At 35.2% G+C, this 27,980-nt stretch overlaps 2 protein-coding genes across 6 annotated transcripts in view; both read left to right on the forward strand.

Moving 5' to 3' along the window:
• The window catches only part of LOC107563899 (probable E3 ubiquitin-protein ligase RNF144A-A), a 39,125-nt gene extending 23,879 nt beyond the window's left edge, over positions 1-15,246 (forward strand). For all 5 annotated transcript variants that reach the window (XM_016248868.1, XM_016248869.1, XM_016248866.1 and 2 more), the window contains 5 exons: positions 2,403-2,507; positions 3,817-3,877; positions 8,464-8,674; positions 14,426-14,573; positions 14,774-15,246. In XM_016248868.1, the coding sequence (XP_016104354.1) occupies positions 2,403-2,507; positions 3,817-3,877; positions 8,464-8,674; positions 14,426-14,573; positions 14,774-14,917 (669 nt within the window). In that variant the 3' untranslated portion in view covers positions 14,918-15,246. The remainder of the gene's footprint in view (positions 1-2,402; positions 2,508-3,816; positions 3,878-8,463; positions 8,675-14,425; positions 14,574-14,773) is intronic.
• Positions 15,247-23,656: 8,410 nt separating this feature from the next.
• Positions 23,657-27,980, forward strand: part of adam17a (ADAM metallopeptidase domain 17a) — a 25,044-nt gene continuing 20,720 nt past the window's right edge. The window contains exons 1-3 of the mRNA XM_016248885.1: positions 23,657-23,660; positions 24,562-24,603; positions 24,938-25,070. Of these exons, the coding sequence (XP_016104371.1) occupies positions 23,657-23,660; positions 24,562-24,603; positions 24,938-25,070 (179 nt within the window). The remainder of the gene's footprint in view (positions 23,661-24,561; positions 24,604-24,937; positions 25,071-27,980) is intronic.

Here is a 27,980-nt window from a genome sequence, read left to right on the forward strand (position 1 = left end):
AATAAAAGTGTTGCACTAAATATGGTAAAATGTTACACATTGCTATTTGTTTTATAAAATCCATTCATTAAAAACATTCATATGTATGTTTAAGTATATACTATAAATTTAAAATACATTTCTTTTAAATGTATAGCATATTTTTTAATAAGACAACAACATATGATAGATACGATAGGACAAAACAAATACACAGATAGCAAAACACTAGAACATTACAATCTAAAATTGCTCTTTAAAGCATTAAAAAAACTAACAAGTTAAAATCACTGAATTAAAAATGAAAATAAATAATAAATAAAATTACTTTTAACTGGTATAAAAAACACACATTAACTCATCTGAGCTTAGTAATTAGTACTGTATAGCTTACATTTGATTTACCTATTACAAGTCCCTTCACAGTTACTGCTATCATAAAAATACACTTATATGTAGGTTTAAAATTCTACAAAAGACACATTTAATGTCCAAGATGTTTTTTTCTGTATCTATCTGTATTTATGTTCTACTGTTAATGTTATCTGTATGCACCAAGGGTCTGAGAGTAACGCAATTTCAATTCTCTGTGTGTAGGTGCTCTACATGTGGAAGAATTGACAATAAAGCAGACTTGACTTGACAAGAACAAATATTTTTGCCAAATGTATATTTTACTCAGAATTATTGCGCTACTATTTGATTACGCTTTGTCTGTTAAGCGTGCATGCTCGCAGCAGCGCACGTTCACTCGCATAAGCCTTGCCCACTCCTGATAGCAAAATGGATATATTTGCATGACTTTGACATTTACAGATGAAAAATATACCTGTGACATGTCAGTTATGCACTGAGGAAAACACAACGTCTCAAATGCATTAAACAGCACAGATATATTCGCTGTTTGCGATAGTGCATAGACTTGATCCATGATCGACATTAAGGGCTGCTTAAGAATAAGAGTCCACAAATTAGTGAGATTGTGTGAATTTAATTTGTCGTTTATGGAACCGCCTTTAGCCACGATTGATTTGTTAGGTTATTTCAGGTCAGGTTTTGGACTTTAATCCCAGTTTTTCCTCGGGTCTCTGTGGTGTTGTGATTCGTCATATTCACACAGCAGCAGTGGTGACCCACACGACGCCATACACGCTGTCTGCCATCTGCCCTGTACAGTGAAAACCGGGATTCATCCGTGAAGAGAACACCTCTCCAAAGTGCCGGACGCCATCGAATGTGAGCATTTGCCCACTCAAGTCGTTTACGACGATGAACTGCAGTCAGGTCGAGGTCCCGATGAGGATGACGAGCATGCAGATGAGCTTCCCTGAGACGGTTTCTGACAGTTTGTGCAGAAATCCTTTGAATCGAATGTTACAGCAGCTGTCCGGGTGGCTGGTCTCAGACGATCTTGGAGGTGAAGATGCTGGATGTGGAGGTCCTGGGCTGGTATAGTTAATTCTGTGAATTATTTCATTTTTGACTGCTGTTTTAGGAATAGAACGTCTAAAAATAAATCTGGAATTCTTACATAAGCTTCAGACATTTTTAAACATGTCTATATTTACACAAAGAGTTCACAGCTATAGACAGATTCTCTACAGGCCGACTGAATTGTTTTTTTTGTTTCAGAAATGTGATTCACAGTCCAGTAATAAATATTTGAGTCTTCTTCAACCCTCAGAGTTTTTCTGTTCTGGGAGCAGTTTCCATTTGCTGTATTTTTACACTGATCTGAGACCAGTTTTATTTATGTCATGAGGTTGCAAGCAACATTTGGGGAAAGGAAGCTTCTAGAGTAGGGTAAAGGGAAAACATCTCCTCATCTGATTCTAAGAGGCCTTGTCTTGGTTGTGTCTGAGCTCACTTGAAACAAAACTGCCTTTGTGTCTTAAGAGAAGCATGTTTATGGAAACAACTCCCTCAGAATTTCCCTTACCGAACATTCCTGAAGCTCAAATCCATTTAGTTTGTTGGTCTGTTCAGATCAAAATGTTATTTATCTGATATTTAGTATTTTATTTTACTTTTCTTTTTCTTTCTTTCTTTCTTTCTTTCTTTCTTAGAAAGAGTGGGAGAGGGGGATAATATGTCAAGAATATTTCTCCTGACGCATAAAATAAATAATGAAATAATTGTTTTTCATAGCTTATTAAAGCAGTCAGTTCACAAATTGCTAACACTGGAGGATAATTAGTCTTGGACAAGTGACTGCGTCTTCATTAAATTGAGATGTTACACAGCGTAATTGTTTTGAGGAAGTTAACAGTTCATTACAAGTGGTTAAGTGCTTCTGTACTCACTCTCACAGACACATTGAGCAATTTAAACAAGACGTTAAAAGCAGAATTTGTGTTCACATAATATATTTTTCTATATTTTCTTTTTAATTAACTCATTTTTTATGTCTTATCGTTTTAAAGTGCCTGAAGCAGTATGTGGAACTTCTCATCAAAGAGGGCTTTGAAACGGCCATCAGCTGTCCAGACTCAGTCTGTCCAAAACGTGGACATTTACAAGAAAATGAGGTACTGTCAACATGCACTACTGTTCATAAGAGTGGGTCATGATTCATAGGTTTTTTTTTTTTTTAAGAAATCAATTTATTTAGCAAGGAAGCATTAATTGCATTGGTCAAAAGGGACAGTAAAAACTTCTACATTGTTACAAAATATTTATATTCAAATAAATGCTGTTCTTTTGAACTTTCTGTTCATCACACAATAAAGAAAAAAAAACAGTTGTGGTTTCCTCAAAAATATTAAGCAGCACAAGAGTTTTCAGCATTGATGATGATAGTAATAAATGTTTCTTGAGCAGCAAATCAGCATATTAGAATGATTTCTGAAGGATCATGTGACACTGAGGCCTCGAGGAATGAATGCTGAAAATTCAGCTTTGCCATCACAGGAATAAATTACATTTTAAAAATCTAATGAAATAGAAAACATTTTTATATTTTAAATTGTAATAATATTTCACAATATTACTATTTTCACTCACAAAACATTTAAAAACCTTACCGCCCCCAAACTTTCAAATAGTGGTGTACATATTCCTGCATTTTGTAAAAAAAAAAACAAAGTAAATGACAGGGACTTTATTTTTAGCATTAGCGTTTTCAATGAGGCGTCCTTGAAGTAAAATAAAAAACAGCTTTAAATCATAAAAATTCATGAAAAAAATACAGAGCTAATGATCTGTTAAACATTGTATAAGGTAGTAATGTTAATCTGCAGTTTTGCTAATCTGCTCATGCAGTTCTTTCAACAAACCCTGCAGTAGCTTCTGAAAAAACAGCCAAATACATTATTTTCCAAATAAAAATCCTAAAATGAATCCGTATCTCATCAAGAGGAGATTAAAACCCTTTTAGCTTAAAATGGATGCTGAAACCTCTCCAGTCTGACTGCGAAATCCTTCCAAGTATGAGGTCAGTCCGAGGGCAGGGTTCCTCCTCTGTGCTGCAGGCTCATTGTGAGGATGGCTGGCTCGGTCAGTGTCAAAGCATCAAAGCAGCTAAACCAGATGAATCAGACCCAGATTCAAAGCATCCGAGCAACTAAAGCATCTTTTGGCAATCCTTAAAACTGAACTATGTCGTTTCTGCACCACTAGCATCACCAAACAGAACTGCAAAAATGCACTATGCATATTCCTGCTGTGTTGTTTGATCTCGAGACAGTGATTAGATTGGAAACCATATTTGATGTTAGGTGTGTGTTTACCCACATCAAATTGAAAAGCTAAATGCGCTATCTGCAAAATGAAAAGTGCGTTCGTATCCATCAGACCACATTGATTCATAATTGCTTTTGTTGTCTCTTTCTCTCTCAGATTGAATGCATGGTGGCCACAGAGATAATGCAGAGGTACAGGAAGCTGCAGTTTGAGAAGGGTAAGTGGAAAGCGGCTGTCTGTCCGTCAGGGGGGCAATTAGTATCAGACAGCGGCAGATGAGGCACGTGTGCGTGTTTGTTGATGGTGATCTCCATGCTTGCTGTCCTAGATGTCTCCGGGTGACTCACTGTAGACAAATAGGCCGGCGCAGGTGTATGTGTGAGGATGAAAGGGATGTGAGTGGACTTGCACTGGACACGTGTAGGTCCAGCTGACCTCATGCTGTCGCAGAGTGGAGGCTTTTACCTGTGCTTTCTCTGTGTCTAACAATGAGAGCCTGCCACCTGCCGACACCTAGTTTAACTGTCTTTTTTTAGTATTTTCTGATTATCATTTGGGAGAAAAAGAAATCAGAAAGCACCAGATTTAAACCTGCTTTGTCCACGTGAGCACCAAAGTTTTAAAACGCATGCTGACTACCATTCCACAGTCCTGACATTCAGTTTTGTGTCTTAAAATATGTTCTAGCCATACTTTTTTTTCAATGTGGAAGGAAGTTATTTCCTGTGCATGTGCGAGACTTCTGATTCATTAGCTACTATTGGTAAATAACTAGTGCAGAAAACAGTAAATTGTGTGATTTATTATTAAGATACTACATTTTAATAATATAATTAATAAATACCAGTTTGCAATATCAAGCAGCTTAACACACATTCAAGCTAAAAATGGCTACACCTGCTCTTCTGTTGAAAATAAGGTGGACATTGAGTTTTAAAAGATTTAGGCTAAGTGTAATTATTTTTTTTAAACATGTTTCTAAAACACTTCCTCTGGCAGCAAAAAGCCCCGCCCCAAACTCATGCCATTGGTTGAGCCAGTGTTGCAATGTCAGGCTGGTCAGGATGTTTTGATAGTGGCACAGTGTTTACACTTTGGTAAACCTATTATATAAATTTGCATATATAAATACATATTTATATTTGTGTCATGGCATAGGGAAACTTCAATAAAATAATCTTCACCTTCAAGACAAGCAGAGTGGATTTACATAAAAGCATTTCCACAGACAATATGTAAAACATTTACATATAAAACATATTTGTAAATATACATATGTTTACATATAAAATACCTATTATGTTGTTTTATGATTAAGTATCATATTTCAATGGAAATTCATTTTTCCTATTAGCAAAATCTGTCAGAATCAACTTCAATAGGATAAACTGAAATTCACAGCATTTCAACACAACTTATATTCATACATTTCTTGGCTGATTTTGGATTGTTGAAGGTAAATGTAATATTATGCACTTATAATGTGTTCTGCCTTCAGAAAAAAAATGGTGCAACCAAATTAAAGGGATATTTCACACACAAAAAATAAAAATTTGTCATCATTTACTGACCCTCCACTTGTTCTAAACCTGTAGACGTTTCTTTATTCAATTGAGGGAAACCATTGACTTCCATAGTATTTTTTTTGAATGTCAATGGCTACTGTCAACTGTTTTGTTACCCACATTCTTCCAAATATCTTCTTTTTCATTACTGGGTGAACCATCCCTTTAAGTACAGAGTTATTTAAATACTAGCTAGCTGTTACTAAGCCTCTAGTTTGGAAATACCAATGCAAGTAGGAATTTACAAACTACTGGTGCAACCCTCTGGCCACCAATAATTATTCTCTATCACGAGGTAAACCATGAACAGTGTTAAAATCCTGGATCACATTAATCTAGGATTAAAAATGATCCTTGGCTACCAATTTGAAGTGCGAGAGGCCCAACTTCATACCTTTGGCAGTGCCATTTCCTGAACAGTGCTTTATAATCCAGGGTTTAAGGCTTTACAAACCCTCTGTCAAAATTACAACCGTGAAATCCAGGGTTAAAAGTGGACTTAACCTGGGATTTAAAAAGGCTCAGACTTAAGTGAAGTTCAAATGAAGAGTCTTTAAGTTTCCTCTCTGTATCTGAATCAGTCTGACCTCAAATGCCTTTAATTTTAACAAATGTAGCTTCTTAAGTCAGAAATCTCCCAGATCAAAAGACTTATAAAGAGTAAATTAGACTTGTGTTAATTGGATACGCTTGATCAAAAGCATACATGTTCCCCCTAAACAGGAAAGACCAGAGGCTCTGTGCCTTGTGCTCGGCTTCTTTCATTATTTCTATCAGTAGGGGATCCCAGACTCTGGACTCTGATAGTCTCCAGTAGTTTGAACTACAGGATACATTTGCTGGAGGCATACTCTCTGTCCACCCCCTCCAGTGCATTACATTGCCTTGAAAAGGGAGAAACATAATAAATAAATGTAGTTATATGCAATAGATGCTCCCATGCTGTGAGCCTCCCTCTCTGTCTCTCTTTAGTTTGCATTCGAGGATTTCATGAGAACCGTGGCAGCAACATCATCATAAATGAGAGACTTGTAGAGACTGAGAGTAAAAATGCATTAATTTAGCCAATCAGTGTTCCTGGGAACTGGAGCGGAATGGTGGCTATAACATATCCACACTCCCAGAAACAGAGCCAAGAGTTAATGTGGAGTCACGCGTGGCCTGCTGTGTCAGATGGAGAGGATGAGTGAGTTTGGTTTGTGTGTGTCTCGCAGTGCATTCGGGGACGGATGAAAATGCATGCCATCCTGACTCAAGAAGACAGCTAAAAATGGCAGTCAGCTGATTTTATGAATACATAATTACCCCCAACCGCAAATTACATACATAACCGAGCTTAGCCATATGTCACTAACAGAGCTTTTATGCATTTGTCAGGCAGACAAGCCAGTAAAAGCATTGTGAAATGGATAGTTATGTCTGTAAATTTGTATTGAATTGGCAGCATTCGAAGCTATATATAGAGACCAGAATATCATAGAGACTTGAGGATGTGAACCAGTAAGAAACTCAAGTCACATACTGTAGCAACCACCAAGAACAACCTATCTTGCAAACCTCCAAGCAAAACCCTAGTAACCACCAAGAACCAAGGTTCTAGAAATGCCATACCATCCAGAACTCCCTAGTAACCACTTAGAACCAGCCAAGGAACTGCCTAGCAACACCATATAAACCACCGAGAAAAGCCCTAGCGACCACTTGGAGCACCAACCATCTTGCAAGGCCCTGGAAACCACCTTGAACATCCTAGTAACCAAACAACAACTTCTTAGCAACCATTCAGAACACCCTAGAAACCACTAAGAACCATCCATGGAACTGCCTAAAAACATCCTAAAAACCACCTAGAAATGTCCTAGCGACCACTTGGAGCACCAACCATCTTGCAAGGCCCTAGAAACCACCTTGAACATCCTAGTAACCAAACAACAACTTCTTAGCAACCATTCAGAACACCCTAGAAACCACTAAGAACCATCCATGGAACTGCCTAAAAACATCCTAAAAACCACCTAGAAATGTCCTAGCGACCACTTGGAGCACCAACCATCTTGCAAGGCCCTAGAAACCACCTTGAACATCCTAGTAACCAAACAACAACTTCTTCTTAGCAACCGTTCAGAACACCCTGGAAACCACCCAGAACCATCCATGCAACTGCCTAGCAACACCCTAGAAACCACCTAGAAATGCCCTAGCGACCACTTGGAGCACCAACCATCTTGCAAGGCCCTAGAAACCACCCAGAACATCCTAGTAACCACATAGCAATGTCTTAGCAACCATCCAGAACACCCTGGAAACCACTCAGAACCATCCATGGAACTGGCTAACAACACCCTAAAAACCACCTAGAAATGCCCTAGCGACCACTTTGAGCACCAAACATCTTGCAAGACCCAAGAAACCACCCTGAACATCCTAGTAACCACATCGCAATGTCTTAGAAAGAAGACATGAATCTAGAAACAAATCTGTAAGGCCCTGGCAACCAAAAAAACACCCTAGAAACAGACTTATAATACCCTAGCAACCACCTGGAACACCTAGCAAAATCCTGGCGAACACCAATAACAAAGGCCCTTTTAAACCACCTAAAAATTACCTAGTAACCACTTAGCAATGTCCTGACAACTACCCAGGACACCATAGAAACTGTCTAGCAAAAGCATAGGAAAAACCAAGAACCAAGGAAATATAAACAACCTAGCAACCCCTCATAACACCCTAGAAACCAGCTAGAAATGCCTTAGAAACCACCCAGAACACCCTAAAACTACCTAGAAATGCTCTAGCAACACCCAGACATCCAGATCTTTTGGACAGTCAAGCACCAATGACATGTTATCAGAGAATATAAACCTAGCTACTATTAAATGTATTATAATAATTATTATACTAATTATTAAATGTTATTATTTATTGAACAACAGCGTCTCCGCCTCCTGTTGTGCCCAGCCGTGAACTGTGGTAAAATCAATATAATGCACAGACCTCATGTGGCTTTTTGTCGTATTGAAGTCTAATGTAACTAATGAATTTATGCAGAACTATGATTGGTAGCAGCTCTGGTATCTTGTTCCTGAGGGCATATGAGGCCATAGATGCTCTTTTCTATCACCCCTCCATCTCTGATGGTGTAACCATGGTGACCTGTCAGCCCACATCAGCAGTAAGCAGCCGAAAATATACACTTGCGGAAACCACGTCTGATCTCTTCTCTCACCCCCTGCAGAGGTGCTGCTGGACCCGAGCCGGACCTGGTGCCCGTCCTCCACGTGCCAGGCTGTGTGCCAGCTGAAGGAGTCTAACATGGCGCTTCCACAGTTGGTGCAGTGCAATGTTTGCACACTTGAGTTCTGTTCCGCCTGCAAGGCCAGCTGGCACCCGGACCAAGACTGCCAAGAGAACATTCCCATCACCGCGTTTCTGCCTGGAGAGAGCAGGTACTGTTGCCTGTTAAAGACTTTTTCTAGATTCGGTGCAAGCTGAGTTTAATAGAAGTGAATGTGGCCAATCTGTAAACGTTAAAAGTACTTTGTTTCATCATTATAGCCACAGCAGTAACAACTTTACATGATTTTAGTGTGGAGGGGGGGGGGGGCTTAAAGGATAGTTCACCCAAAAATGAAAGTTCTGTCATTAATTACTTATGTCGTTCCAAACCCGTAAGACCTTTGCTCATCTTTGGAAGACAAATTAAGATATTTTTGATGAAATCTGAGAGCTCTCTGACGCTCCGTAGACCGCAATGGAACTGAAACATTCAGTGACAGAATTTTCATTTTGGGTGAACTATCCCTTTAACTTTTTTCATAATATTCAATAATATAACTTTCTTGATAAAGTGATGTGTAACTGTAAAGTGACTGTAAAAATTACAGGAAAAACTTTAGAACATCAAATAATTCATAATTCACAAGTTTTAGGAGAATAATTAATGTAAGGGGATTTATAAAATTACACAATGCAAGGATAGTTCACCCAAAAATGAAAGTTCTGTCATTAATTACTTATGTCGTTCCAAACCCGTAAGACCTTTGCTCATCTTTGGAAGACAAATTAAGATATTTTTGATGAAATCTGAGAGCTCTCTGACGCTCCGTAGACCGCAATGGAACTGAAACATTCAGTGACAGAATTTTCATTTTGGGTGAACTATCCCTTTAACTTTTTTCATAATATTCAATAATATAACTTTCTTGATAAAGTGATGTGTAACTGTAAAGTGACTGTAAAAATTACAGGAAAAACTTTAGAACATCAAATAATTCATAATTCACAAGTTTTAGGAGAATAATTAATGTAAGGGGATTTATAAAATTACACAATGCCATTCACAAAAATGTGGGGTTTTTTTATGTAATGTAATTTTTCAAAATTCATCAAGGATGCATTAAATTTATCAAGTGACAGTAAAAACATTTATAGTGATATAAAAATTATAAAAAATTATTTTGAATGAGTTTTGAACTTTCTATTCATAAAATAATCCTGAAAAGAAAAAAATCACTGTATCATTGTTTCCACAAAATTATTAAGCAGCGCAACTGTTCTCTAAAAACTTTTTTTTTTCAGCATATTAGAAAGATTTCTGAAGGATCCTGATACTGAAGACTGGAGGCTGCTTAAAATTCAGCTTCACAGGAGTCAATTAAATTTTAAAATATATTAAAATATAAAATAGTTATCTAAAATTGTAATAATATTGCACAATACTACTGTTTTACTGTATTTTGATCAAATGAATGCAGCCTTGGTAAGCATAAGACTTCTTTCAAAAAATAAAAAAATCTTACCAAACCTAAACTTTTCATATTTTTTCTTTCAAAAATAGGGAACAATTCTCACTATTAACTAGTTGCTTCCTGCATGCCTTTTATTAACATATTGGCTGTTTATTAGTGCTTTATTCCATGGACTGTCTGAATACTGTATTCTGATAGGCTGGCAGGTATGCATTAAAACCGGTTAATGCACAGGTAGTTCCAAGTCGTTTTAATCACCGTTCTATATTAATGCGCTGCTTTAATTGATGCACACAAACCCACACACACACACACATAGAGAGAGAGAGAGGTCGGAGATCACAGATTGCACTGCGCAGTGCGCGCACACACAAACTTGTTGTCAACGCTTCCCTGTGATTTTTATTAATAAAATAGCCTAGATACTAGATCACTACATTATATTCCTCTGCAATGAGGTGGTAAAATCGCTGTTTTTAAAGTAATTAATTGTTTGTAGAGAGAGACGCTCAGACACAGCACGTAGTTAAAGCACACACAACTGTCATCTCTCTCTTTCTCTCTCTCTCTCGATCGATAATGCTATAATTCAAATAAATGTGCACTATTTCGTCTCTGTGTCTGATTTGAAGCGGGCAGAATGCTAGAGCTAGCGAGCCATAACTGACGAAAATAACTTTTTTTTACATTTTTACACATTCGGTCAAATATTGCGCTACAAAGAGCAATACTAGTTTTAACTTGTCTATAACTTGGCAAATGACCGTGGAATAAGCGGGATAATCAACGGCTTTCCGTGCATTAAAGGATTTTAAATGCACTTTGCGGAGGCAAAGAACCACCAGACGCGAAGTGGAATACTGGATTTATAAAGTCTGTTGATTATCCTTTACTTATAAAGCACATATTCTGCATGACCATATTCTACATCCCTAATTAGACTCAATACCTAAACTTAACTACATTAAAGGGGTCATATGACGCGATTTCAAATTTCCTTTCTCTTTGAAGTATTACAAGCTCTTGGTGCATAAAGAAAATCTGTAAAGTTGTAAAGACTAAAAAAAGTTAAGAATCAACCACGCCTACCTAAAATGGCTCTTTCTAACATGCCCCCACATGTCTATGTCACTATGTGGGAAGATTTGCATAACACCGCCCAAATGTTCATGCAAAGAAAGAAGGCGTAACTTTTATTCTCGCTGTAGTATTGTTGCTGCCACCATGTTGTGAAAGCGAAACTACTTCGTTTGGCCTTCCAAAAGAGGACGATATCCGCTTCGTCATGCCTAGAGCTGATCCGTGCTGGTCACTGAGGAAATACATCAACTTCGTGCTGTGGATCGCCGGATCGGCTTTCACCGTGGACGAAGCGGAGTTCAGCCCGGGGTCGTCACATGTGGTTGCTGCAAGCCCTCCGGCCGCTCCTTTGTCGAATCTGCTGGCCGCCGCTCACTCAAGGCCGCGTGTGTGACGCTTCTCTCTTCGCTTCAACTCTTCGTTGTGAAAGCGAAACTACTTTCTTTGGTCTTCCAAAAGAGGACACGACTAGATATCAGTGGTTAAGTTGTATTTACAACACTGTTCCAGAACAGTTCAACCGAAATATTCAGATGTGTGCTGCACATTTTATGGAGGACTGTTTCCTGATCCTGGTAGAGTAGACTACAATGCCGGCTGTTCTGACTCACAGACTGTAAGTAAGTTTTTTTTATATCTAAAGAATTTGCCACTGACAATTCAAATGCGAGTTTTGAGCAGTGTAGAGTAGCGATTGTATTTTGTAATTTCTCCGATCAAAAATGCAGACATGGTTTTATGTTTACACGGAGCAATGCAACGCGTAAATGACAGTATAAGTCATTATAATCCGTAATTATGTCCCCACTGGATGCAACAAATGCCTCGTTTATAATGGGTTTTAATGTTTTTGTCTCGTCGCCCCGGCCGGATAGGGCATCACAGTTTGGTAGGGGCGTAACATTTCCGTCACACGCTTGAGGTATTTGGCCAATCACAATGCACTGGATAGCTGGCCAATCACAACACACCTCGCTTTTCAGACCGATGAGCTTTCTAAAAATCGAAGCGTTTCAGAAAGGCGGGGTATAGAGGAGAAACAATAATGTACAGTATATGGAAAATAATGTGTTTTTTTAACCTTAAACCGCATAAACAAATTTCATTACACCAAATACACAAAATAATGTTCTTTTTAGCAACATCATATGACCCCTTTAATATTAATAAGACGCAAATTAGGAGTTTAGTGAGGCTAAATTCATAGTTAACGGTTGTTAATGGCGAGAATTGGACCTTAAAATAAAGTGTGACCAAAAAAAATAAATTGGCCCCATTCACTTCAATTGTAATGTCTCACTTGTTTTGTAAACAAGACGAATGATGAGTCAATCAATTATCTTTTGGGGTACATTATGCCACAGATGAGCTTATCTTGTACGGAACATGGAATATTCCTTTAAGTCTTTCTCCTCCTCATTTATCAGCAGCTATGCCTCGGTGTAGTTTTGTCTCTTTGATGTGCATTTAAACGCTCCCATCCTCCCCACTGGTCCTTATGTGAATCCAGCTGTCACAATGAGGCATGTTCTGTGTAATGATGTTCGATGTTGATGAGTCGACAATGAGATTTGAAATGAAATGCCACGATCCGTCTGTGTTTTTCTGCACTATTGAACATACTCATCATTCAATCTAAGAATGGATCTTCTGCTTCTAGTTGCTGAAGAGCGCTTTGCTCTCTGCTCAGTAAGCCAGAGATTCATGCACCGGTGTTATTTGACATTCCTGTCACACGCACACTTCATTCAAAAGCGAAAGCATCATTGAGCGGAGTTTCTGATCCTTGATCTTGGGTCGTACATGAATGAACACTCAGCCTGCTCTGAAGTGAATTGCTTCACTAATACACACTAGAGCCTTTCAAGTTTATAGCTCAATTTCTGTATCATTTCATGTTTGAGATTACAGCTAAACTCCAAAGTATATCTCCGAGGGATTCTTGATTTCATATATCTCCGAGGGAGATTGATTTCAAGCTGTCTCTAATTCTTTAGACAGCTTGAAATCAAATTGGACCCCATTTACACTTTAAACGGGCTGTTGTTTCCTCAAGGAGCTATGAGCTGACCTGCCTCTTAAAAAAGTTGATTTGGTCAGTGTAAATATAATTAAACTATATTTGGAAAAAAAGGGGGTATCCTGAGCCACCCTGTGAACTAATGTGATGACTGTGCACAGTTAAACAGTTAATTCATTCATTTGTTTTTAGGTTATTTGAATTTTTACAGTATACTTGATCAATTATTTTATAAAAAATTTTCACATTTCACATTACAGTTTTTCAAAAGACTGTTGAGTTAGCATTATCTTGGTGACATATCAACAGAATTTGCAACAACAATGTAAAATACATTACAGAAAACTAAACATTGAAGTTTGGAATGGATGTACAATATCAGTGAATATAAAACTTTCATTGGCAACTGACCGAGAACTCTCTCACACTGGCCTCAGGCCAGCAGCCGTCCTTATTGTTAAGATTTGCTATGGCTGTGTGGGCAGAAGAAAAAAAAAATATCTCAGCTTATTAGAATGAATAAGCCCACTTGTCATAATAGAATCAAATCTGATGGCTATAATTAGGTCTTAACCTACAAAATTTTCAGCAGCCATTACTCCAGTCTTCAGTGTCACATGATCCTTCAGAAATCATTTTTAATATGCTGATATTGTGCACAAGAAACATTTATTATGCTGAAAACTGTTTATTATTACTTAATGCTTCGATACGTTTTTTGATTCTTGGATTCATTTTTGCTTCTTTTATGAATACAGAAGAAGAACAGAAATCTTTCTTAACATTGTAAAAGTCTTTACTGTCACGTTTGATTAATTCAATGCACCCTTGCTGAAGATAAGTATTAATTTCTTTAAAAAAAAAAAGTACTGACCCCAAACTTTTGAACACTATTGTGTGTGTGTGTGTGTATATATATATATATATATATATCAGAAATAATCACATTACTACCATTATTTTGATTATTAATACTACTTTACTAAGCTACTAAACTGCTTTACTAATCTGCAGTGTAGCAGTACAGTGAGTCAGACTCTGCTACTGTTTAACGTTGTGTGAGAGGTTTGCCGCACAGTGTCACTTCCCTTAGATCAATAGACTGGGAATTGTCCTGGAAATGAATGGGCTTGTACCTGTCAGCTCGGTCCCTGTGGGTCAGCCTCTCCATTACCAGTGAACACTGTCCCCGGCCCACAACTCTTTAGTACATATAAAAGCAAAGGGCCTGTCTGAGAAAAAAAGAATGGACTGTAGTACCAGTACCAATGTTTTTTGTCCTTTGTACCCCGCAACCTGGAACGAGAAAATGGTTCATTTTAACTCTACTATAATCTCTTTTTTTCCAGTTCGTTCTTTAAGGCTGACGATGACGACGCCCCCATCAAACGCTGTCCCAAGTGTAAAGTCTACATAGAAAGAGACGAGGGCTGTGCCCAGATGATGTGTAAGAACTGCAAGCATGCTTTCTGCTGGTACTGCCTGGAGTCTCTGGACGTAAGTGCTCAATATCTCAGCTTAACACTCTTAACATCATGCTGCTATCTTACTGTATTTTTATTGGTCAAGTGGCCGCCGCTTAGGCAGCATGTTAGCCTTCAATCAAGGCCGTAAATGCAAACAGCATCCTTCATGCAGCTGTTCCGAACACCCACGTAGATAATGACTGGCCTCTCGTAAAATTGTGTGTTTGACAGGATGACTTCCTCCTGATCCATTATGACAAAGGACCCTGCCGGAACAAATTAGGCCACTCCAGAGCCTCCGTGATCTGGCACAGAACGCAGGTGGGTGCTCACGGGAAGGAGCACATGTTTTCTTCCTCCTTTTTTCTCCACTGAGATCAGAATGAGTGCACGTGCGCCTACACGTGACCGAATCGTAGGCATCCATTCAGACGGTGTTTATTCAGGAAGTAAATGGCTGTCTGTTCTCGAGCAAGTGATACCTGCTGTTTGACAGCAGATTATAATACAAGACGGTCACTTTGGGACAAATTCACTAAAATGATTCATCAAATGATGGAGAAGAGCAGTATAACCAGACATATATTTAGATGAGCAATTCAGACAAGCACATTTTAAAAGGCCATCTCCGGTACTCCCTCCACCCGTTGTGTTTCATTTGTTCAGACTAAATAATAATAGAAGAATATTACATTGAAAAAGGCTGATTTTATAAAAGAATTCTAAGAAAACAACAAGCTATTCCATGAGTTAAAGACATATGCAAATAGTTTTCAACATAAGGCTCATTAGACCCACTCTCCATGATGTATTTCTTAATAGCTTTGAAATAATAAATTTTCTTATGGTTCAGAGATCAGCACAAATAGTCTTGGAAAAAGCCTCGAAGCGAATTCATTAGGAATTGAGAGAAACATAGTATGCAGAAAATGCTATTTGAAACAATCCTCCAAAACTTTGCTCCTAATTTTCTTGAAACATTATGCAACATCATAAAGAATATGCTATGTAATATTTTTTTTGTGTGAAGAAAGAAAAGAATGAATATATATATATATATATATATATATATAATCTCTCAGTGTCGGGCCGTGCATTTTACACCTAGGCCTTCAGTGGCGTCCTACATGAATTAATCCATCTCTTCATACCATCATAATGATGCCACGGCTATATAAACCACGACTAATTGCATCCAAAATAAAAGTTTTTATATACATAATGTGTGTGTGTGTGTGTGTACTGTGTATATTTATTATGTATATATTAGTCCTGTCAAAAGATTATTCGCGATTAATCACATCCAAAATAAAAGTTTTTGTTTACATGTATATATATAAACATATTTTTCTTATATATATATACATGCATGTGTTTTTATTTATATATGCATAATAAATATACACAGTACACACTCATATATTATGTAAACAAAATATTTGGATGCGATTAATCGCGATTAATTGTTTGACAACACTAGTGTATATATAAATACACACACATGCACTTATATATTTAAGAAAAATGTGTTATGTTTATATATTAAATATATATATAATATAAATTATATGAATATAAATATTTACTTGTAAATATTTTCTAAATATATACTGTATGTGTGTGTCTTATATATACATAATAAATATACACAGTACACACACATATATTTATATATATATATGTAAATATATACAGATACAGTGTATATTTGAATTAAAAAAATTGTATCAGGATCATTTTATTTCCTGTATTAAATTAGCATTATTATGTTTTTGCATTTATAATAATGACAGTTTTAAGGGGAAATGAGCTTAATTATTATGAAAATGTCAATGCAAAAAAAATTAAGTTTTATTCTTATGTTTTATTTTACTTTTGGGGTGTAATTCTGATGCCCTTAGTCACCTTTTGAACCGTCAAAATGTTTAGAAAGATTCTTCAGACACTCATCATTTCATATGCTGAACATAATGTCATAAAGGTGAGATGTCCCTGAAACTATGGAGAGCTTTCAGTACTAAAGACATCTGTTGCTTTGCGGGGAGAAGTGAGTCATATTAAGCGTCATAAGAGCATAGTGGCTCTGTTGCAGCCCTACAAGTTTACATTTTATAAAGCTCCAGCCCAACAGCATCAGAAATTTGATTCTTTATGAATTAGTAAAGATGGAGCTGCCGGGCTGAGCCAGTCCCAGGTTTGAGTCATAGGGTTTGCCAACACTTTTCCATTACGCCGCTCCACCATTCCACATGAGAGCTCTGATAAAGAGAGAAATAAATTGAGGGCAATTTACATAGAAACAGAAATAGTGTGCAATGTTGAAATTTGTCCCATGATAAATGAGTGTAATTGTGATGCTCGGAATGCTGAGAGGATTCCGCTTGGAAATAGAGGTCAGTTGTTTCCTATTCCCTGTGCAGTGTGCAGTATTCAGAAATTGTTTTACATCCAGAGAAAATCAATTTCACATGGTTCTCTGTCCTACAGTCATGTGAAATATGTGTAATTTTCTTGGTCCGTGGTGATGGCAGGTTCTATATATATATATATATATATATAGTTCATGCATAAGATGAACGCAATCTCTGTTCCATTTTGTAACAAGTTATGAATTGTGAGGATCTGATGCCCCTATGTGGTGGAAGATGATGCTACATCACAAAAAAATATATTTTGGTCTTTTTGCCCTTTTTTGTTTTAGTTTTATATAATTTCTCACTTTTATTTACAGCGTAGTACAAACATATTACAATTTATTCAGCAATGCTAAATATAACAACCGTTGTTCAATAAATTTTAATCTTTTTTGCAAGTGGGATTTTTGGTGTTAGCCAATGCTACGCACATATCAATTATTCTGCAGATATGTGCAGGGTTAATTGTTTATTGATTGACAGCAGAGTAGAAAGACTTCAGAAAATGATGGGGAAAAGAAGGGGTAGCTTTCACTGAAAATAAAATCTTGTAAAAAATATAAATCTAAAATTAGAAGCCAAATGCTGTGTATAACTCAATATATTGGAGGAATAATTAAAAGAAAAGTTAAGATTTTGTTAGCATATACTCACGCTTATGTTAATTGTCATTTTTTAAATGTTTTCATATTGCTTTCAAACGACAAAAGTTCAAGTGTTTTTCTTTAAAAAGCACCTATTCATTTAGCCAATAATATATTAAAATACAATTCAAGATTTGAATTAAAATGTATATTTTTGGTTGGAATAAGGTAAAAAAAAAAAAATAGACACGATGAGTCATATGATAATGAAGAATATATATATATATATATTTTATATATATATAAATATTAGAGATGCACCGATCGATCGGCCAGAGATCGGAATCAGCCGATTGCGTTGAAGAAAAGTAGATTTTTGTTTGTATATGCTGTCAATTATAGTTCTTAGAAAGAGAATCGGCGAAAATCGGTATCGGCAGATTACACTAACAAGAAATTGGAATCGGTCAAGAAAATTGCAACATGTGCATCTCAATAAATTAGAATGTCGTGGAAAAGTTCATTTATTTCAGTAATTCAACTCAAATTGTGAAACTTGTGTATTAAATTCAATGCACTCAGACTGAAGTAGTTTAAGTCTTTGGTTCTTTTAATTGTGATGATTTTGGTTTACATTTAACAAAAACCCACCAATTCACTATCTCAACAAATTAGAATATGGTGAAATGCCAATCAGCTAATCAACTCAAAACACCTGCAAAGGTTTCCTGAGCCTTCAAAATGGTCTCTCAGTTTGGTTCATTAGGCTACACAACCATGGGGAAGACTGCTGATCTGACAGTTGTCCAGAAGACAATCATTGACACCCTTCACAAGGAGGGTAAGCCACAAACATTCATTGCCAAAGAAGCTGGCTGTTCACAGAGTGCTGTATCCAAGCATGTTAAATGAAAGTTGAGTGGAAGGAAAAAGTGTGGAAGACAATTTATTGTCTTTCAGTTTGAAACTATTGACAAACCTTGTTTGATTTGGCAGATTTTGGCTGTTGGTGTCATCAGGGGATGATATTTGCCATTGAAATTTCTCTCAGTGCACTTAAATGTCATTTTTAGCCTTGAGACACTCACCTCCCTAAAACATAAATATGATTCCAAAGCAGGGCTGTTCTGTGAGTTTACATTGCCAAATATTGACCTACTGAAAGTGTCACTCAAACGAAGCTTTAACCTTATCTGAATACCCAACATTTAAATTAGAACTGTCAAAATACTGAAACCAAATAAAAAAATTTTAACCTGTCTTTACCTTTTATTTTTTTATTTTGAATTTTTTTTTAAATGTTTTCTTTTTTAAAAATTTTTTTTCACTTTTTCACAACTTGATCATTTTCTCCAATGAAATGTGGCATCTGGTCATGTAATTTCTGTCAGACAATTTGAAACTTGCATACAGTTGGTCTCACTTGAGAAAAAAAAAACATTTAGAAATTTTGGAACAGTCCCTGTAATTCTGGCTGGGATTATACACTGATTTTGAGACTGTTTGGCTAGATACAGCACTGTATCTATGCAAGTTCATATAACTTGAAGATAAAAAAATATATATGGTTTCTGCCGTCTTGAGCTAAATGGTTGCTGTAGGCAAAGGCAAAATATTTCAATTTATGTTCAAAACGGAGTCTGTTGGTTTCTGAAAAGCCATTACAAATACTATTTAAATGATTTCTTCATTTAATAGACTGATTTTAAAATAGAGGTATGATACTGAATGTCAAAATCTTGCCTGCACCACCTGAAATAGCAAGCGTATGTTCAAAAACTGTTGCACCATGTAACTCAGAAATTAGTGCTGGGCAACGATTAATCGCATCCAAAGTAAAAGTTTTTGTGTTCATAATATATCTGTGTGTGTACTGTGTATATTTAGTATGTATATATAAATGCACACGCATGCATGTGTATATTTAAGAAAACTATGTTATGTTTATATATTATATGTATATGTAATATAAATATATGCATGTTAATACATGTAAATATTTTCAAAATATATACTGTACATGTGTGTCTAGATATATATATATATACATAATGAATATACACCGTACACACACACATATTATATAAACAAAAACTTTTATTTTGGATGCGATTAATCGTTGCCCAGCACTGTCAGAAATATTAAGATCAGAGCACCTGCCATATGTGTAGCTGGATAATATGTAGCTCATTAGAGATTCCCTCATCTGCCATTTTTCGTTAATGTTGTGTAATGGAACGGTGCCAAATTGGAGGTTGATATGACAAGGTGAATGTTTTCACAGTATTCATAAAGTTGATTTTTGGTGAATATTTGATGTTAGTCACCTCCATCTTTTGGTAGCATTATCCCGTTTTAGCCTTAAAGTATTTGAGCACCTCACTTGTTTTCGCTCCTGTAGCTGAGGGCTTTTTTCTTTTCTTTTTTATTTGTTTATCCTCAGGTCCTCTTAGATGAATAATTTTGGCACTTTTCAGCTTGTGTGATGTTTAAAGAAATACCTTAATGCATATGTAGTCACAACATTGTACATGAAATGGCCATGATATACAGTACAGTAATACCATCTCAGAATTGATTTTGCTACATTATTGGATGGATCAAATTAAAGCACAGCATCATTGTCAATTATGAATAGCACACAAGTTACTCAGTCCAGCTGAATCTAATTGTGCTCATATTATTCAGCAACATTTGGCCATTTAATGTAGAATAATATAAATGCGTATATATATATATATATATATATATACATGTATATATTGACAATCGTGCCAAGCAGGTTTTTATGACATTGATGAGGGAACATTTTCTGACAGTGGGTAAATATATACTCAAAGCAGATCTTTAATGTTGTATGGGCTTTAAAAGTTAAGTTTATGGTGTATGCATATATTTTGTTGTAATACTCCATTTGGTGTTCTTTTTTTTCCGTTGTATACAGTGTTTATGAATTATAAGTTGTACAATATAATCGTTTCTTTAATTCAGGGTTATTGAATTGGCACTTTGCCTGTTCATTCAGTCAAGTGCTGTTTTTGCTCTCTTCGTTTGGGTTGCGTCATGTTCCCGTTTGAAACGCCGTTTGTTTCTACATCAATTTAGAAATAATTGTGGCTTTACATGTAAACTGGGAAATACTCCTTGATGTACACTATAGATCTTGCAAACAGCCAAAAACGGTATCGTTCCTGTTTGTAGGAATTTGCCTGTTGCACAAAAACGTAGCCTTGCAGACTGGTTTTTATATTTCCAGATGAAACTCCTGTAAGCTCTTATAGTTTGGAGTTAGAGCAAGAATTTGGAAAGCATGTCTTTTGTCTTTTTCTCAACAGTGGTCTGTTTGTATTGATGTCTGTCTTTCACTTTTGACATTTGCCTATTTCAGATATTATTATTTTACATGTTTCGACTTGTACCCCTTTGGATTTTTAGGGACCTTGTCAGTGCTCCTTGCCATTGCTTTTAAAACTGGTTTTGCCTTTTACTCTTCCTTAGATGGCCTTTTTTATGTGTCAGCTGTTTGTTTTTGATGCATCATAAAGTAAGTGTTTTATTCTTTGTGATTCAGAACCAAATTCCACAGTTTTATGTTAAATTGCATGCATGTGAAGTCTCAAAGATAAAAAAGAAATACAATTACAAAAATACAACATATTTACTTGTATTGTCTTTGCCACTAACACTGTGATATTACAATGTATTCATCTTCAGCATTTTTTCCCCCTATTATTTTGGTTATGTCTGCATTTTGTTTCAAATGTCAAGGGAACTGTTTAATAGACCACTGTTGAAAAATATATCATTAAAACATGGATTCAAAAATGTTGTATTATGTAATTTCATGATGTGCTGAAAAATAAAATGTTTGCCAAATATATTTAAGTAAAATAGTTTCACTCTTTATTTTAGTTTCGTAATTTCACAGTTAAACTGCTCGTTTTTGTTCCAAATGTTTTATATTTATAAAAATAGCTGCATGCCTACTCTAATTCTCACAGATAACAAAATTATTCATTTTAAATTTTAATGCAAAAACTGTTTAGCCGTATACACACTCTAAATTAAATAGTTTTTACTACAGTAAATTAAGAGAGTTATTGGAAGATGAATTTTATTTGTTTATTTGCACGTATGAAATTTTGTTTCTCACGGTCAGTTTAAAAAACATCTCAGCACAACACCGGTAGTAAATTTGAAAAGAAAAAGAAAATACAAAATAAGAGTTCCTTCTTCCGGGGAATTCAGGAATGCAGAAATAAACTTAATTAGAAAATTAAAAATGAACAGCACTGTTACTGAGGACCTAGGCATGATTTCTGAATTTGTTTCTAAATATTACGCAGATATTTATTCTTTAGAAGAGGATTAAGACAATGTAATTCTTTTTAAAACAATAAAAAGTCCAAAAACGTTGTCTTTACAAAGTAAAACATAGTGTTCTCAAGTCCTTTCTCTAAATGAAATTGAATTCTGTATAAAAGCTCTTAAAAACAACAAACCCCCTGGAAATGATGGGCTTACATCAGAATTTTATAAAGTTTTTTATAAATGATACATCTAAATTCCTGTTAGCGGTATATGAAGAGGCCATCAACAAAGAAACCTTACCTACATCACTTAAACAAGGTGTTATCACCTTGATCCATAAACGTCAAAAAGATATCCTTTTATTAGAAAATTGGCGACCTATCTCATTACTAAATAATGATTATAAAATAATGGCATCAATTTTTGCAAAATGTATGAAAAATGCATTAAATGAGATAATTGATGAAACTCAATGTGGATTTATGAAAGGTCGCCACATTTCCTCTAATATTCGTTTAGTTATTGATTTAGTGCAGTATAGTAATTTATTAAATGGAGACCCTTTAATAGTTTCTCTGGATTTTAGAAAAACTTTTGATACAGTAAGCCATAATTTTATATTTGATTCATTAAAACTCTTTGGTTTCGGACAATATTTCATCAAAAGTGTAAGAACTATGTACTGTGGTAGCAATAGTTCTATTAAACTTGCCAATGGAACATCTCCTAGATTTGAAATAAGTCGAGGCATCCGACAAGGTTGTCCAATTTCTGCATTCCTTTTCTTGGTCGTAGCTCAAGTTTTAAGTAATATGATAAATCAACATTCCTTCAAAGGTATTGCAGTTCATGAAAGTTTTAATATTTATACATTTAATTTAATATTTAATATTTTACAAATTTAAATATCGCAACTTGCTGATGACACGACAATTGTTCTTAGTGATAGTTCTGAGGTACCTCTGGCTTTGAATATCATTAATCATTTTTCTAAATTTTTCAAAAAGTGTGAGATCCTACAGCTTAAAAATGACAACCTATCCACTGTATGTAATATTCCTGTTAAAAGCATGGTAAAGTATTTTGGAATCAAAATCTCTAAAAATACTGATGCAATGGTCAACTCAAATTGTATACCTGTTATCGAAAAAAATGCAAAAGAGGTATAATTCATGGTTAGCGAGAGATCTTTCTATTCAAGGAAGAATTTTATTAAGTAAAGCAGAAGGTCTTTCGAGAGCAGCATACCTCCTGTCTCCGCTTAGTGCCCCAAAGGTTATATGCTCACAAATAGATCAAATACTCTTTAATTTCATCTGGAGAAACAAGCCTCATAAAATAAAAAAGTGTCCTTGTTAATAAACTATCTGATGGTGGGTTAAATGTTCTTAATTTTACAATTTTCAACCAAATTAAAAAAAATTAATTGGCTTAAAAAAAGTATTTTTAATATTGTCCCATATCATTTATTTGAAAAACTTGGGGGATTAAATTTTTTGTTGCAGTGTCCTTATATAACTGGCAAACTTCCCATTGCTTTAGCCAACTATCACAAACAAGCATTACTTTACTGGTCACTTTTGTACAAACACAATTTTTCTCCTAGCTGGTGTTTTATATGGAACAATGCTAATATCACTCATAATAACAAGTCATTGGGTTCGGCATAACATTAATTGTAAACCAGCTTATTGACAAGAATGGGCAATTATACACTTACCCTAATTTTATTACGTAATATCACTCATAATAACAAGTCATTGGGCTCGGCATAACATTAATTGTAAACCAGCTTATTGACAAGAATGGGCAATTATACACTTACCCTAATTTTATTACAAAATATGGCTTTTTTGTAAACGAAAAATTATTTAACAAAGTAATCAAGGCTATTCCTAGTGGCATAATAATTTAAACTAAATTCTCTGATGTAAATATTAATAATACAAGCCTACAAAATCTCCAACTTTTTGTAAATGGTCTCTCTTTTTTTGACAAGCGTTTTAAGGGAACGACAAACAGTTTTATAAGAAACTCCCTTAATGTCGGATCCAATCCTCCATGTAAATCAAAATGGCTTAAACCTCATTGTATATCTTGGCGCAGCATTTGGATGTTCCCATATAAATATGTAATTTCTAATAAAGTAAAAGAAGTACTTTACAAATGTATTCACAGATATTATCCTGTAAATGCAGTTGTTAGCAGATATATTCACAGTGTTTGTGATAAATGTACCTTTTGTAATGTATCTGTTAAAGATATTGAACATTTATTTTTCTATTTCATTTTGGGGTGACTTTAAAATAGACCTAGCAAAAAATTTGATCAAAGCCCTTAATTTAGAACCTCATGATATTTTACTTTGTTATCAAACCCCATCCTTTTCTGATAAACATATTTATATTATTAATCTGTTAATTATCTTAGCAACGTTTTATATGCATAAGTCAAAAGTAATTCAAAAGAAACCATCATATATTAAATTTTGTAACACTGATCTTAAAATATACTTTGAAACCCTTTCTAATATGAGATCAGATCACAAAATAAGAAGCTAATAAAAACAACCTTTCAAAGTTATGTAACTGCCCTAATGTATGTATGTATTATTTTTTTTATCCTGTTATTTTTATTTTATATATACATATATATATGTATTAATTTTGCGTTTTTGTTGTTGCTGTTGTTCTGTTTTGCATGCTTTGAGATGTGCAACGTTTCGGGGATATTTGGAGGGCTGTCTGGATTGGTGAGTTCAGTCTTGCTTCCTTTTCCTGTTTTGACTCAGTCATGACAGCTTATCTTAGTTCATTTCCTCCAACATGGAAGCTGCTGCATTTGCAGTTTAATTGCAGTTTGAATGGAAAAGACATTTACATATAATTCTCTTGCAGTGGAAACTGTTTGGGTCACTGTATGGTTGTACAGTAGTATGTAGTACTGACCAAAAATATTTAATTGCTATATTTACTAACATTTAATCTTTAGATCTTGCTTTGGGATTTGAGAAGTTGAAATGGTGTGTGTGGATGATAGTGGTATTATGTAGGAGTAATGAAATATATGTGCTTTACTTCATCCAGATGCGCTCAGCTCCATGCTGTCAGACTTTGATGTGGTGCCTGCATCAGATCTGCAGCTTCATTCGGTCAGGAAGAGGGACGTTGATGTCCGATCACATGTGGAGCGGCTGGTCAGTTTCACAGCACTCCAGAGGTACAGCTGACAGATCAACACACAGCACTCTATAACACAGTGAAAGGCACTAGATAAGGAGACTTTAAGTCGCTAAAGGCAGATCACGTGATGTTCTAATCATACTCATAATTATTTATGATTCAATTATTTATTTTATTAGAAAATACTTAATCTATTCATTTATTGTTTGTTATTCTTCTTTGTCCCTCCTTGATTTAAAAAAAATCATAATTTTGTATTAATTTATTTTTATGTATTTATATATGTCTGTGTATTAGGGCTGTCAAAATGGCTGAGAAACTAAATTCGAATTTTGTACTTAAATATGATCAAAATTCGAATTGTATTCTAATTTAAAATGCATAATTTCAGTTTGGGTGAAGAAAAGCTTTTGGCTTCTCTCCTGAGGCCACAAGAGGGCGCATCGAGCAAAATATTACTAATGCGCGTTTATTCAAAGCATAAGATAACATGACTATCGGTGAAAAAAGTGCATAATGTTTAAAATCATGTTTATAAACCAATTATAATTAATTAAGTTTCTTAAACAACTATAAACAAAATAGCATCATGCATGTATGCATAGTTTAATACAAAGGGCTGAAAAGGGCTTTTTGTTTGTGTTGTTCTTCTCTGACCACCCCGGGGGTCCGTTCTTCGTACCTCGCTTAATACATCTGAGATGGTTCGAAAGATGCCAGATCTTCTAATCGTGATAACTAATCTCTGGCTAATTTGGTTCTTCAAATGAATTTGCGGATTTGATTAAAATATTAAAGTTGTCTAAGATTACTGCGCGTTCTCGTGTTCCCCGTAAAGGGCAGATGCATCGATACTAGAAACCATGATCAGCAATGCAGCGATTCGCTGGCGGCAAGACAGCAACGTAATGACATCATATTATTAAAAAAGACACCTGACGAAAAGCTTGACAAATTTCTGGACTTTTATTAGGAAACGGCCAAGCGAACAAAACTACATAAATGGTATAATAGGTAAATGAAATGTGCACTGTTTTTATTTTATCATTTTTTTTTTACATGATTCCCAATTATTTATATTCACAATTTCTAGTATTTGTACAGGCTTTACATTTTTATTTCAATGTTGTAATAAGAAATTCATTTAATTTGATCTTTGAAGCAGATTTGTTACGTGACAGCATTAATTAAAGTTTCTTAAGGGTCAAGATCAAGTTATCTGCATCTCCTGCGGACACCTGACGAAAAGCTTGACAAATTTCTGGACTTTTATTAGGAAACGGCCAAGCGAACAAAACTACATAAATGGTATAATAGGTAAATGAAATGTGCACTGTTTTTATTTTATCATTTTTTTTTTACATGATTCCCAATTATTTATATTCACAATTTCTAGTATTTGTACAGGCTTTACATTTTTATTTCAATGTTGTAATAAGCAATTCATTTAATTTGATCTTTGAAGCAGATTTGTTATGTGACAGCATTAATTAAAGTTTCTTAAGGGTCAAGATAAAGCTTGACAAATTTCTGGACTTTTATTAGGAAACGGCCAAGCGAACAAAACTACTTAAATGGTATAATAGGTAAATGAAATGTGCACTGTTTTTATTTTATCATTTTTTTTTTTTACATGATTCCCAATTATTTATATTCACAATTTCTAGTATTTGTACAGGCTTTACATTTTTATTTCAATGTTGTAATAAGAAATTCATTTAATTTGATCTTTGAAGCAGATTTGTTACGTGACAGCATTAATTAAAGTTTCTTAAGGGTCAAGATCAAGTTATCTGCATCTCCTGCGCTCCATCAAGCCACTCCCATAATATCTGTCATCACTCAAATTAATGCATGACTCAGATTAACTGTATAGCATGTGTGTAAGACTCTAATACAATTATAAAAGTAATTATTTTATGACGAATAAATCTTTCAGTGAGTAAAACTGGCTGTTTGTATAGTATTATAGATTACACAACATTATTATATTATTTTAAAATACATTTTTAAATGATTATTATTTTAAATTATTGTCCCTGGATTAGTAGGATACTCTTGTAATAAAGTAGCGGTGGCTAGGACAGATTTTAAGTATCAATTCTGCTTAAAAAGATGCAATCTAATCCTGTTTACATGAAATGAGCCTGCTCCTGACCCGGTTTAAGCTTACGGACCTGTTACAATAGGGCCTTTCGCACCGCTTTAGTTCAAGAACTAAATGTACAGTACTAAAGTACTGGGACGATTTTGCGCGAACTATTTCCCAGTACCATTTAAAGGGTTGCATTCGCACCGAGAGTATGTACTAAGAACCGGTCTACAGCGACGTCATTTGTGCGTGGCGTTCAACGACAGAAACAAAGAAGAACAACATTAACAACAGGAGGATGGAGGACGCTGTGATCGGAGCTGTGTGTTTGTTGTGTCTCCCGGGTTTCACAATAATGGACATGGAAAGTCGACGTATACGTAAAGCGATTGAAAGAACGGAAAGGAGGACTAAGAATCTCCAACAACAACTGGCAGTGCCACATTTGCTACAAGTGCCTGCACTTCATTTAGCGTCCATCTATCGCTGTTCTCCATACTTGCGTTTTAAATCATGGCGGGATGAGAGCAACTCCGGGATGAGCTTCGAAGAACCAAACAATCCAAGATCAACAAATATCCAAGAACAATCAAATCCAGCTAACTGAGTTAGCGACGTACGAAGAATGGACCCCTGGTTTCTAATAATAATAATAATAATAATCTTATGTATTTATTTTTAGCATGTTTTTTATCATAAAAAAATTATCTTTATTTATTTTATTTAAGATTATTTTATTATAGTATATAGACTTGTATTTTATATGTTTTATACTAACGACTATTTTTATTTCGATTAATCTATCGACTAATTTATCGATTCATCTAAACGATTAATTTCCCACAAAAAAAAAAC

Source organism: Sinocyclocheilus grahami, unplaced genomic scaffold, assembly GCF_001515645.1.
Source record: "Sinocyclocheilus grahami isolate Dianchi unplaced genomic scaffold, SAMN03320097.WGS_v1.1 scaffold896.1, whole genome shotgun sequence".
Classification (NCBI taxonomy): domain Eukaryota; kingdom Metazoa; phylum Chordata; class Actinopteri; order Cypriniformes; family Cyprinidae; genus Sinocyclocheilus; species Sinocyclocheilus grahami.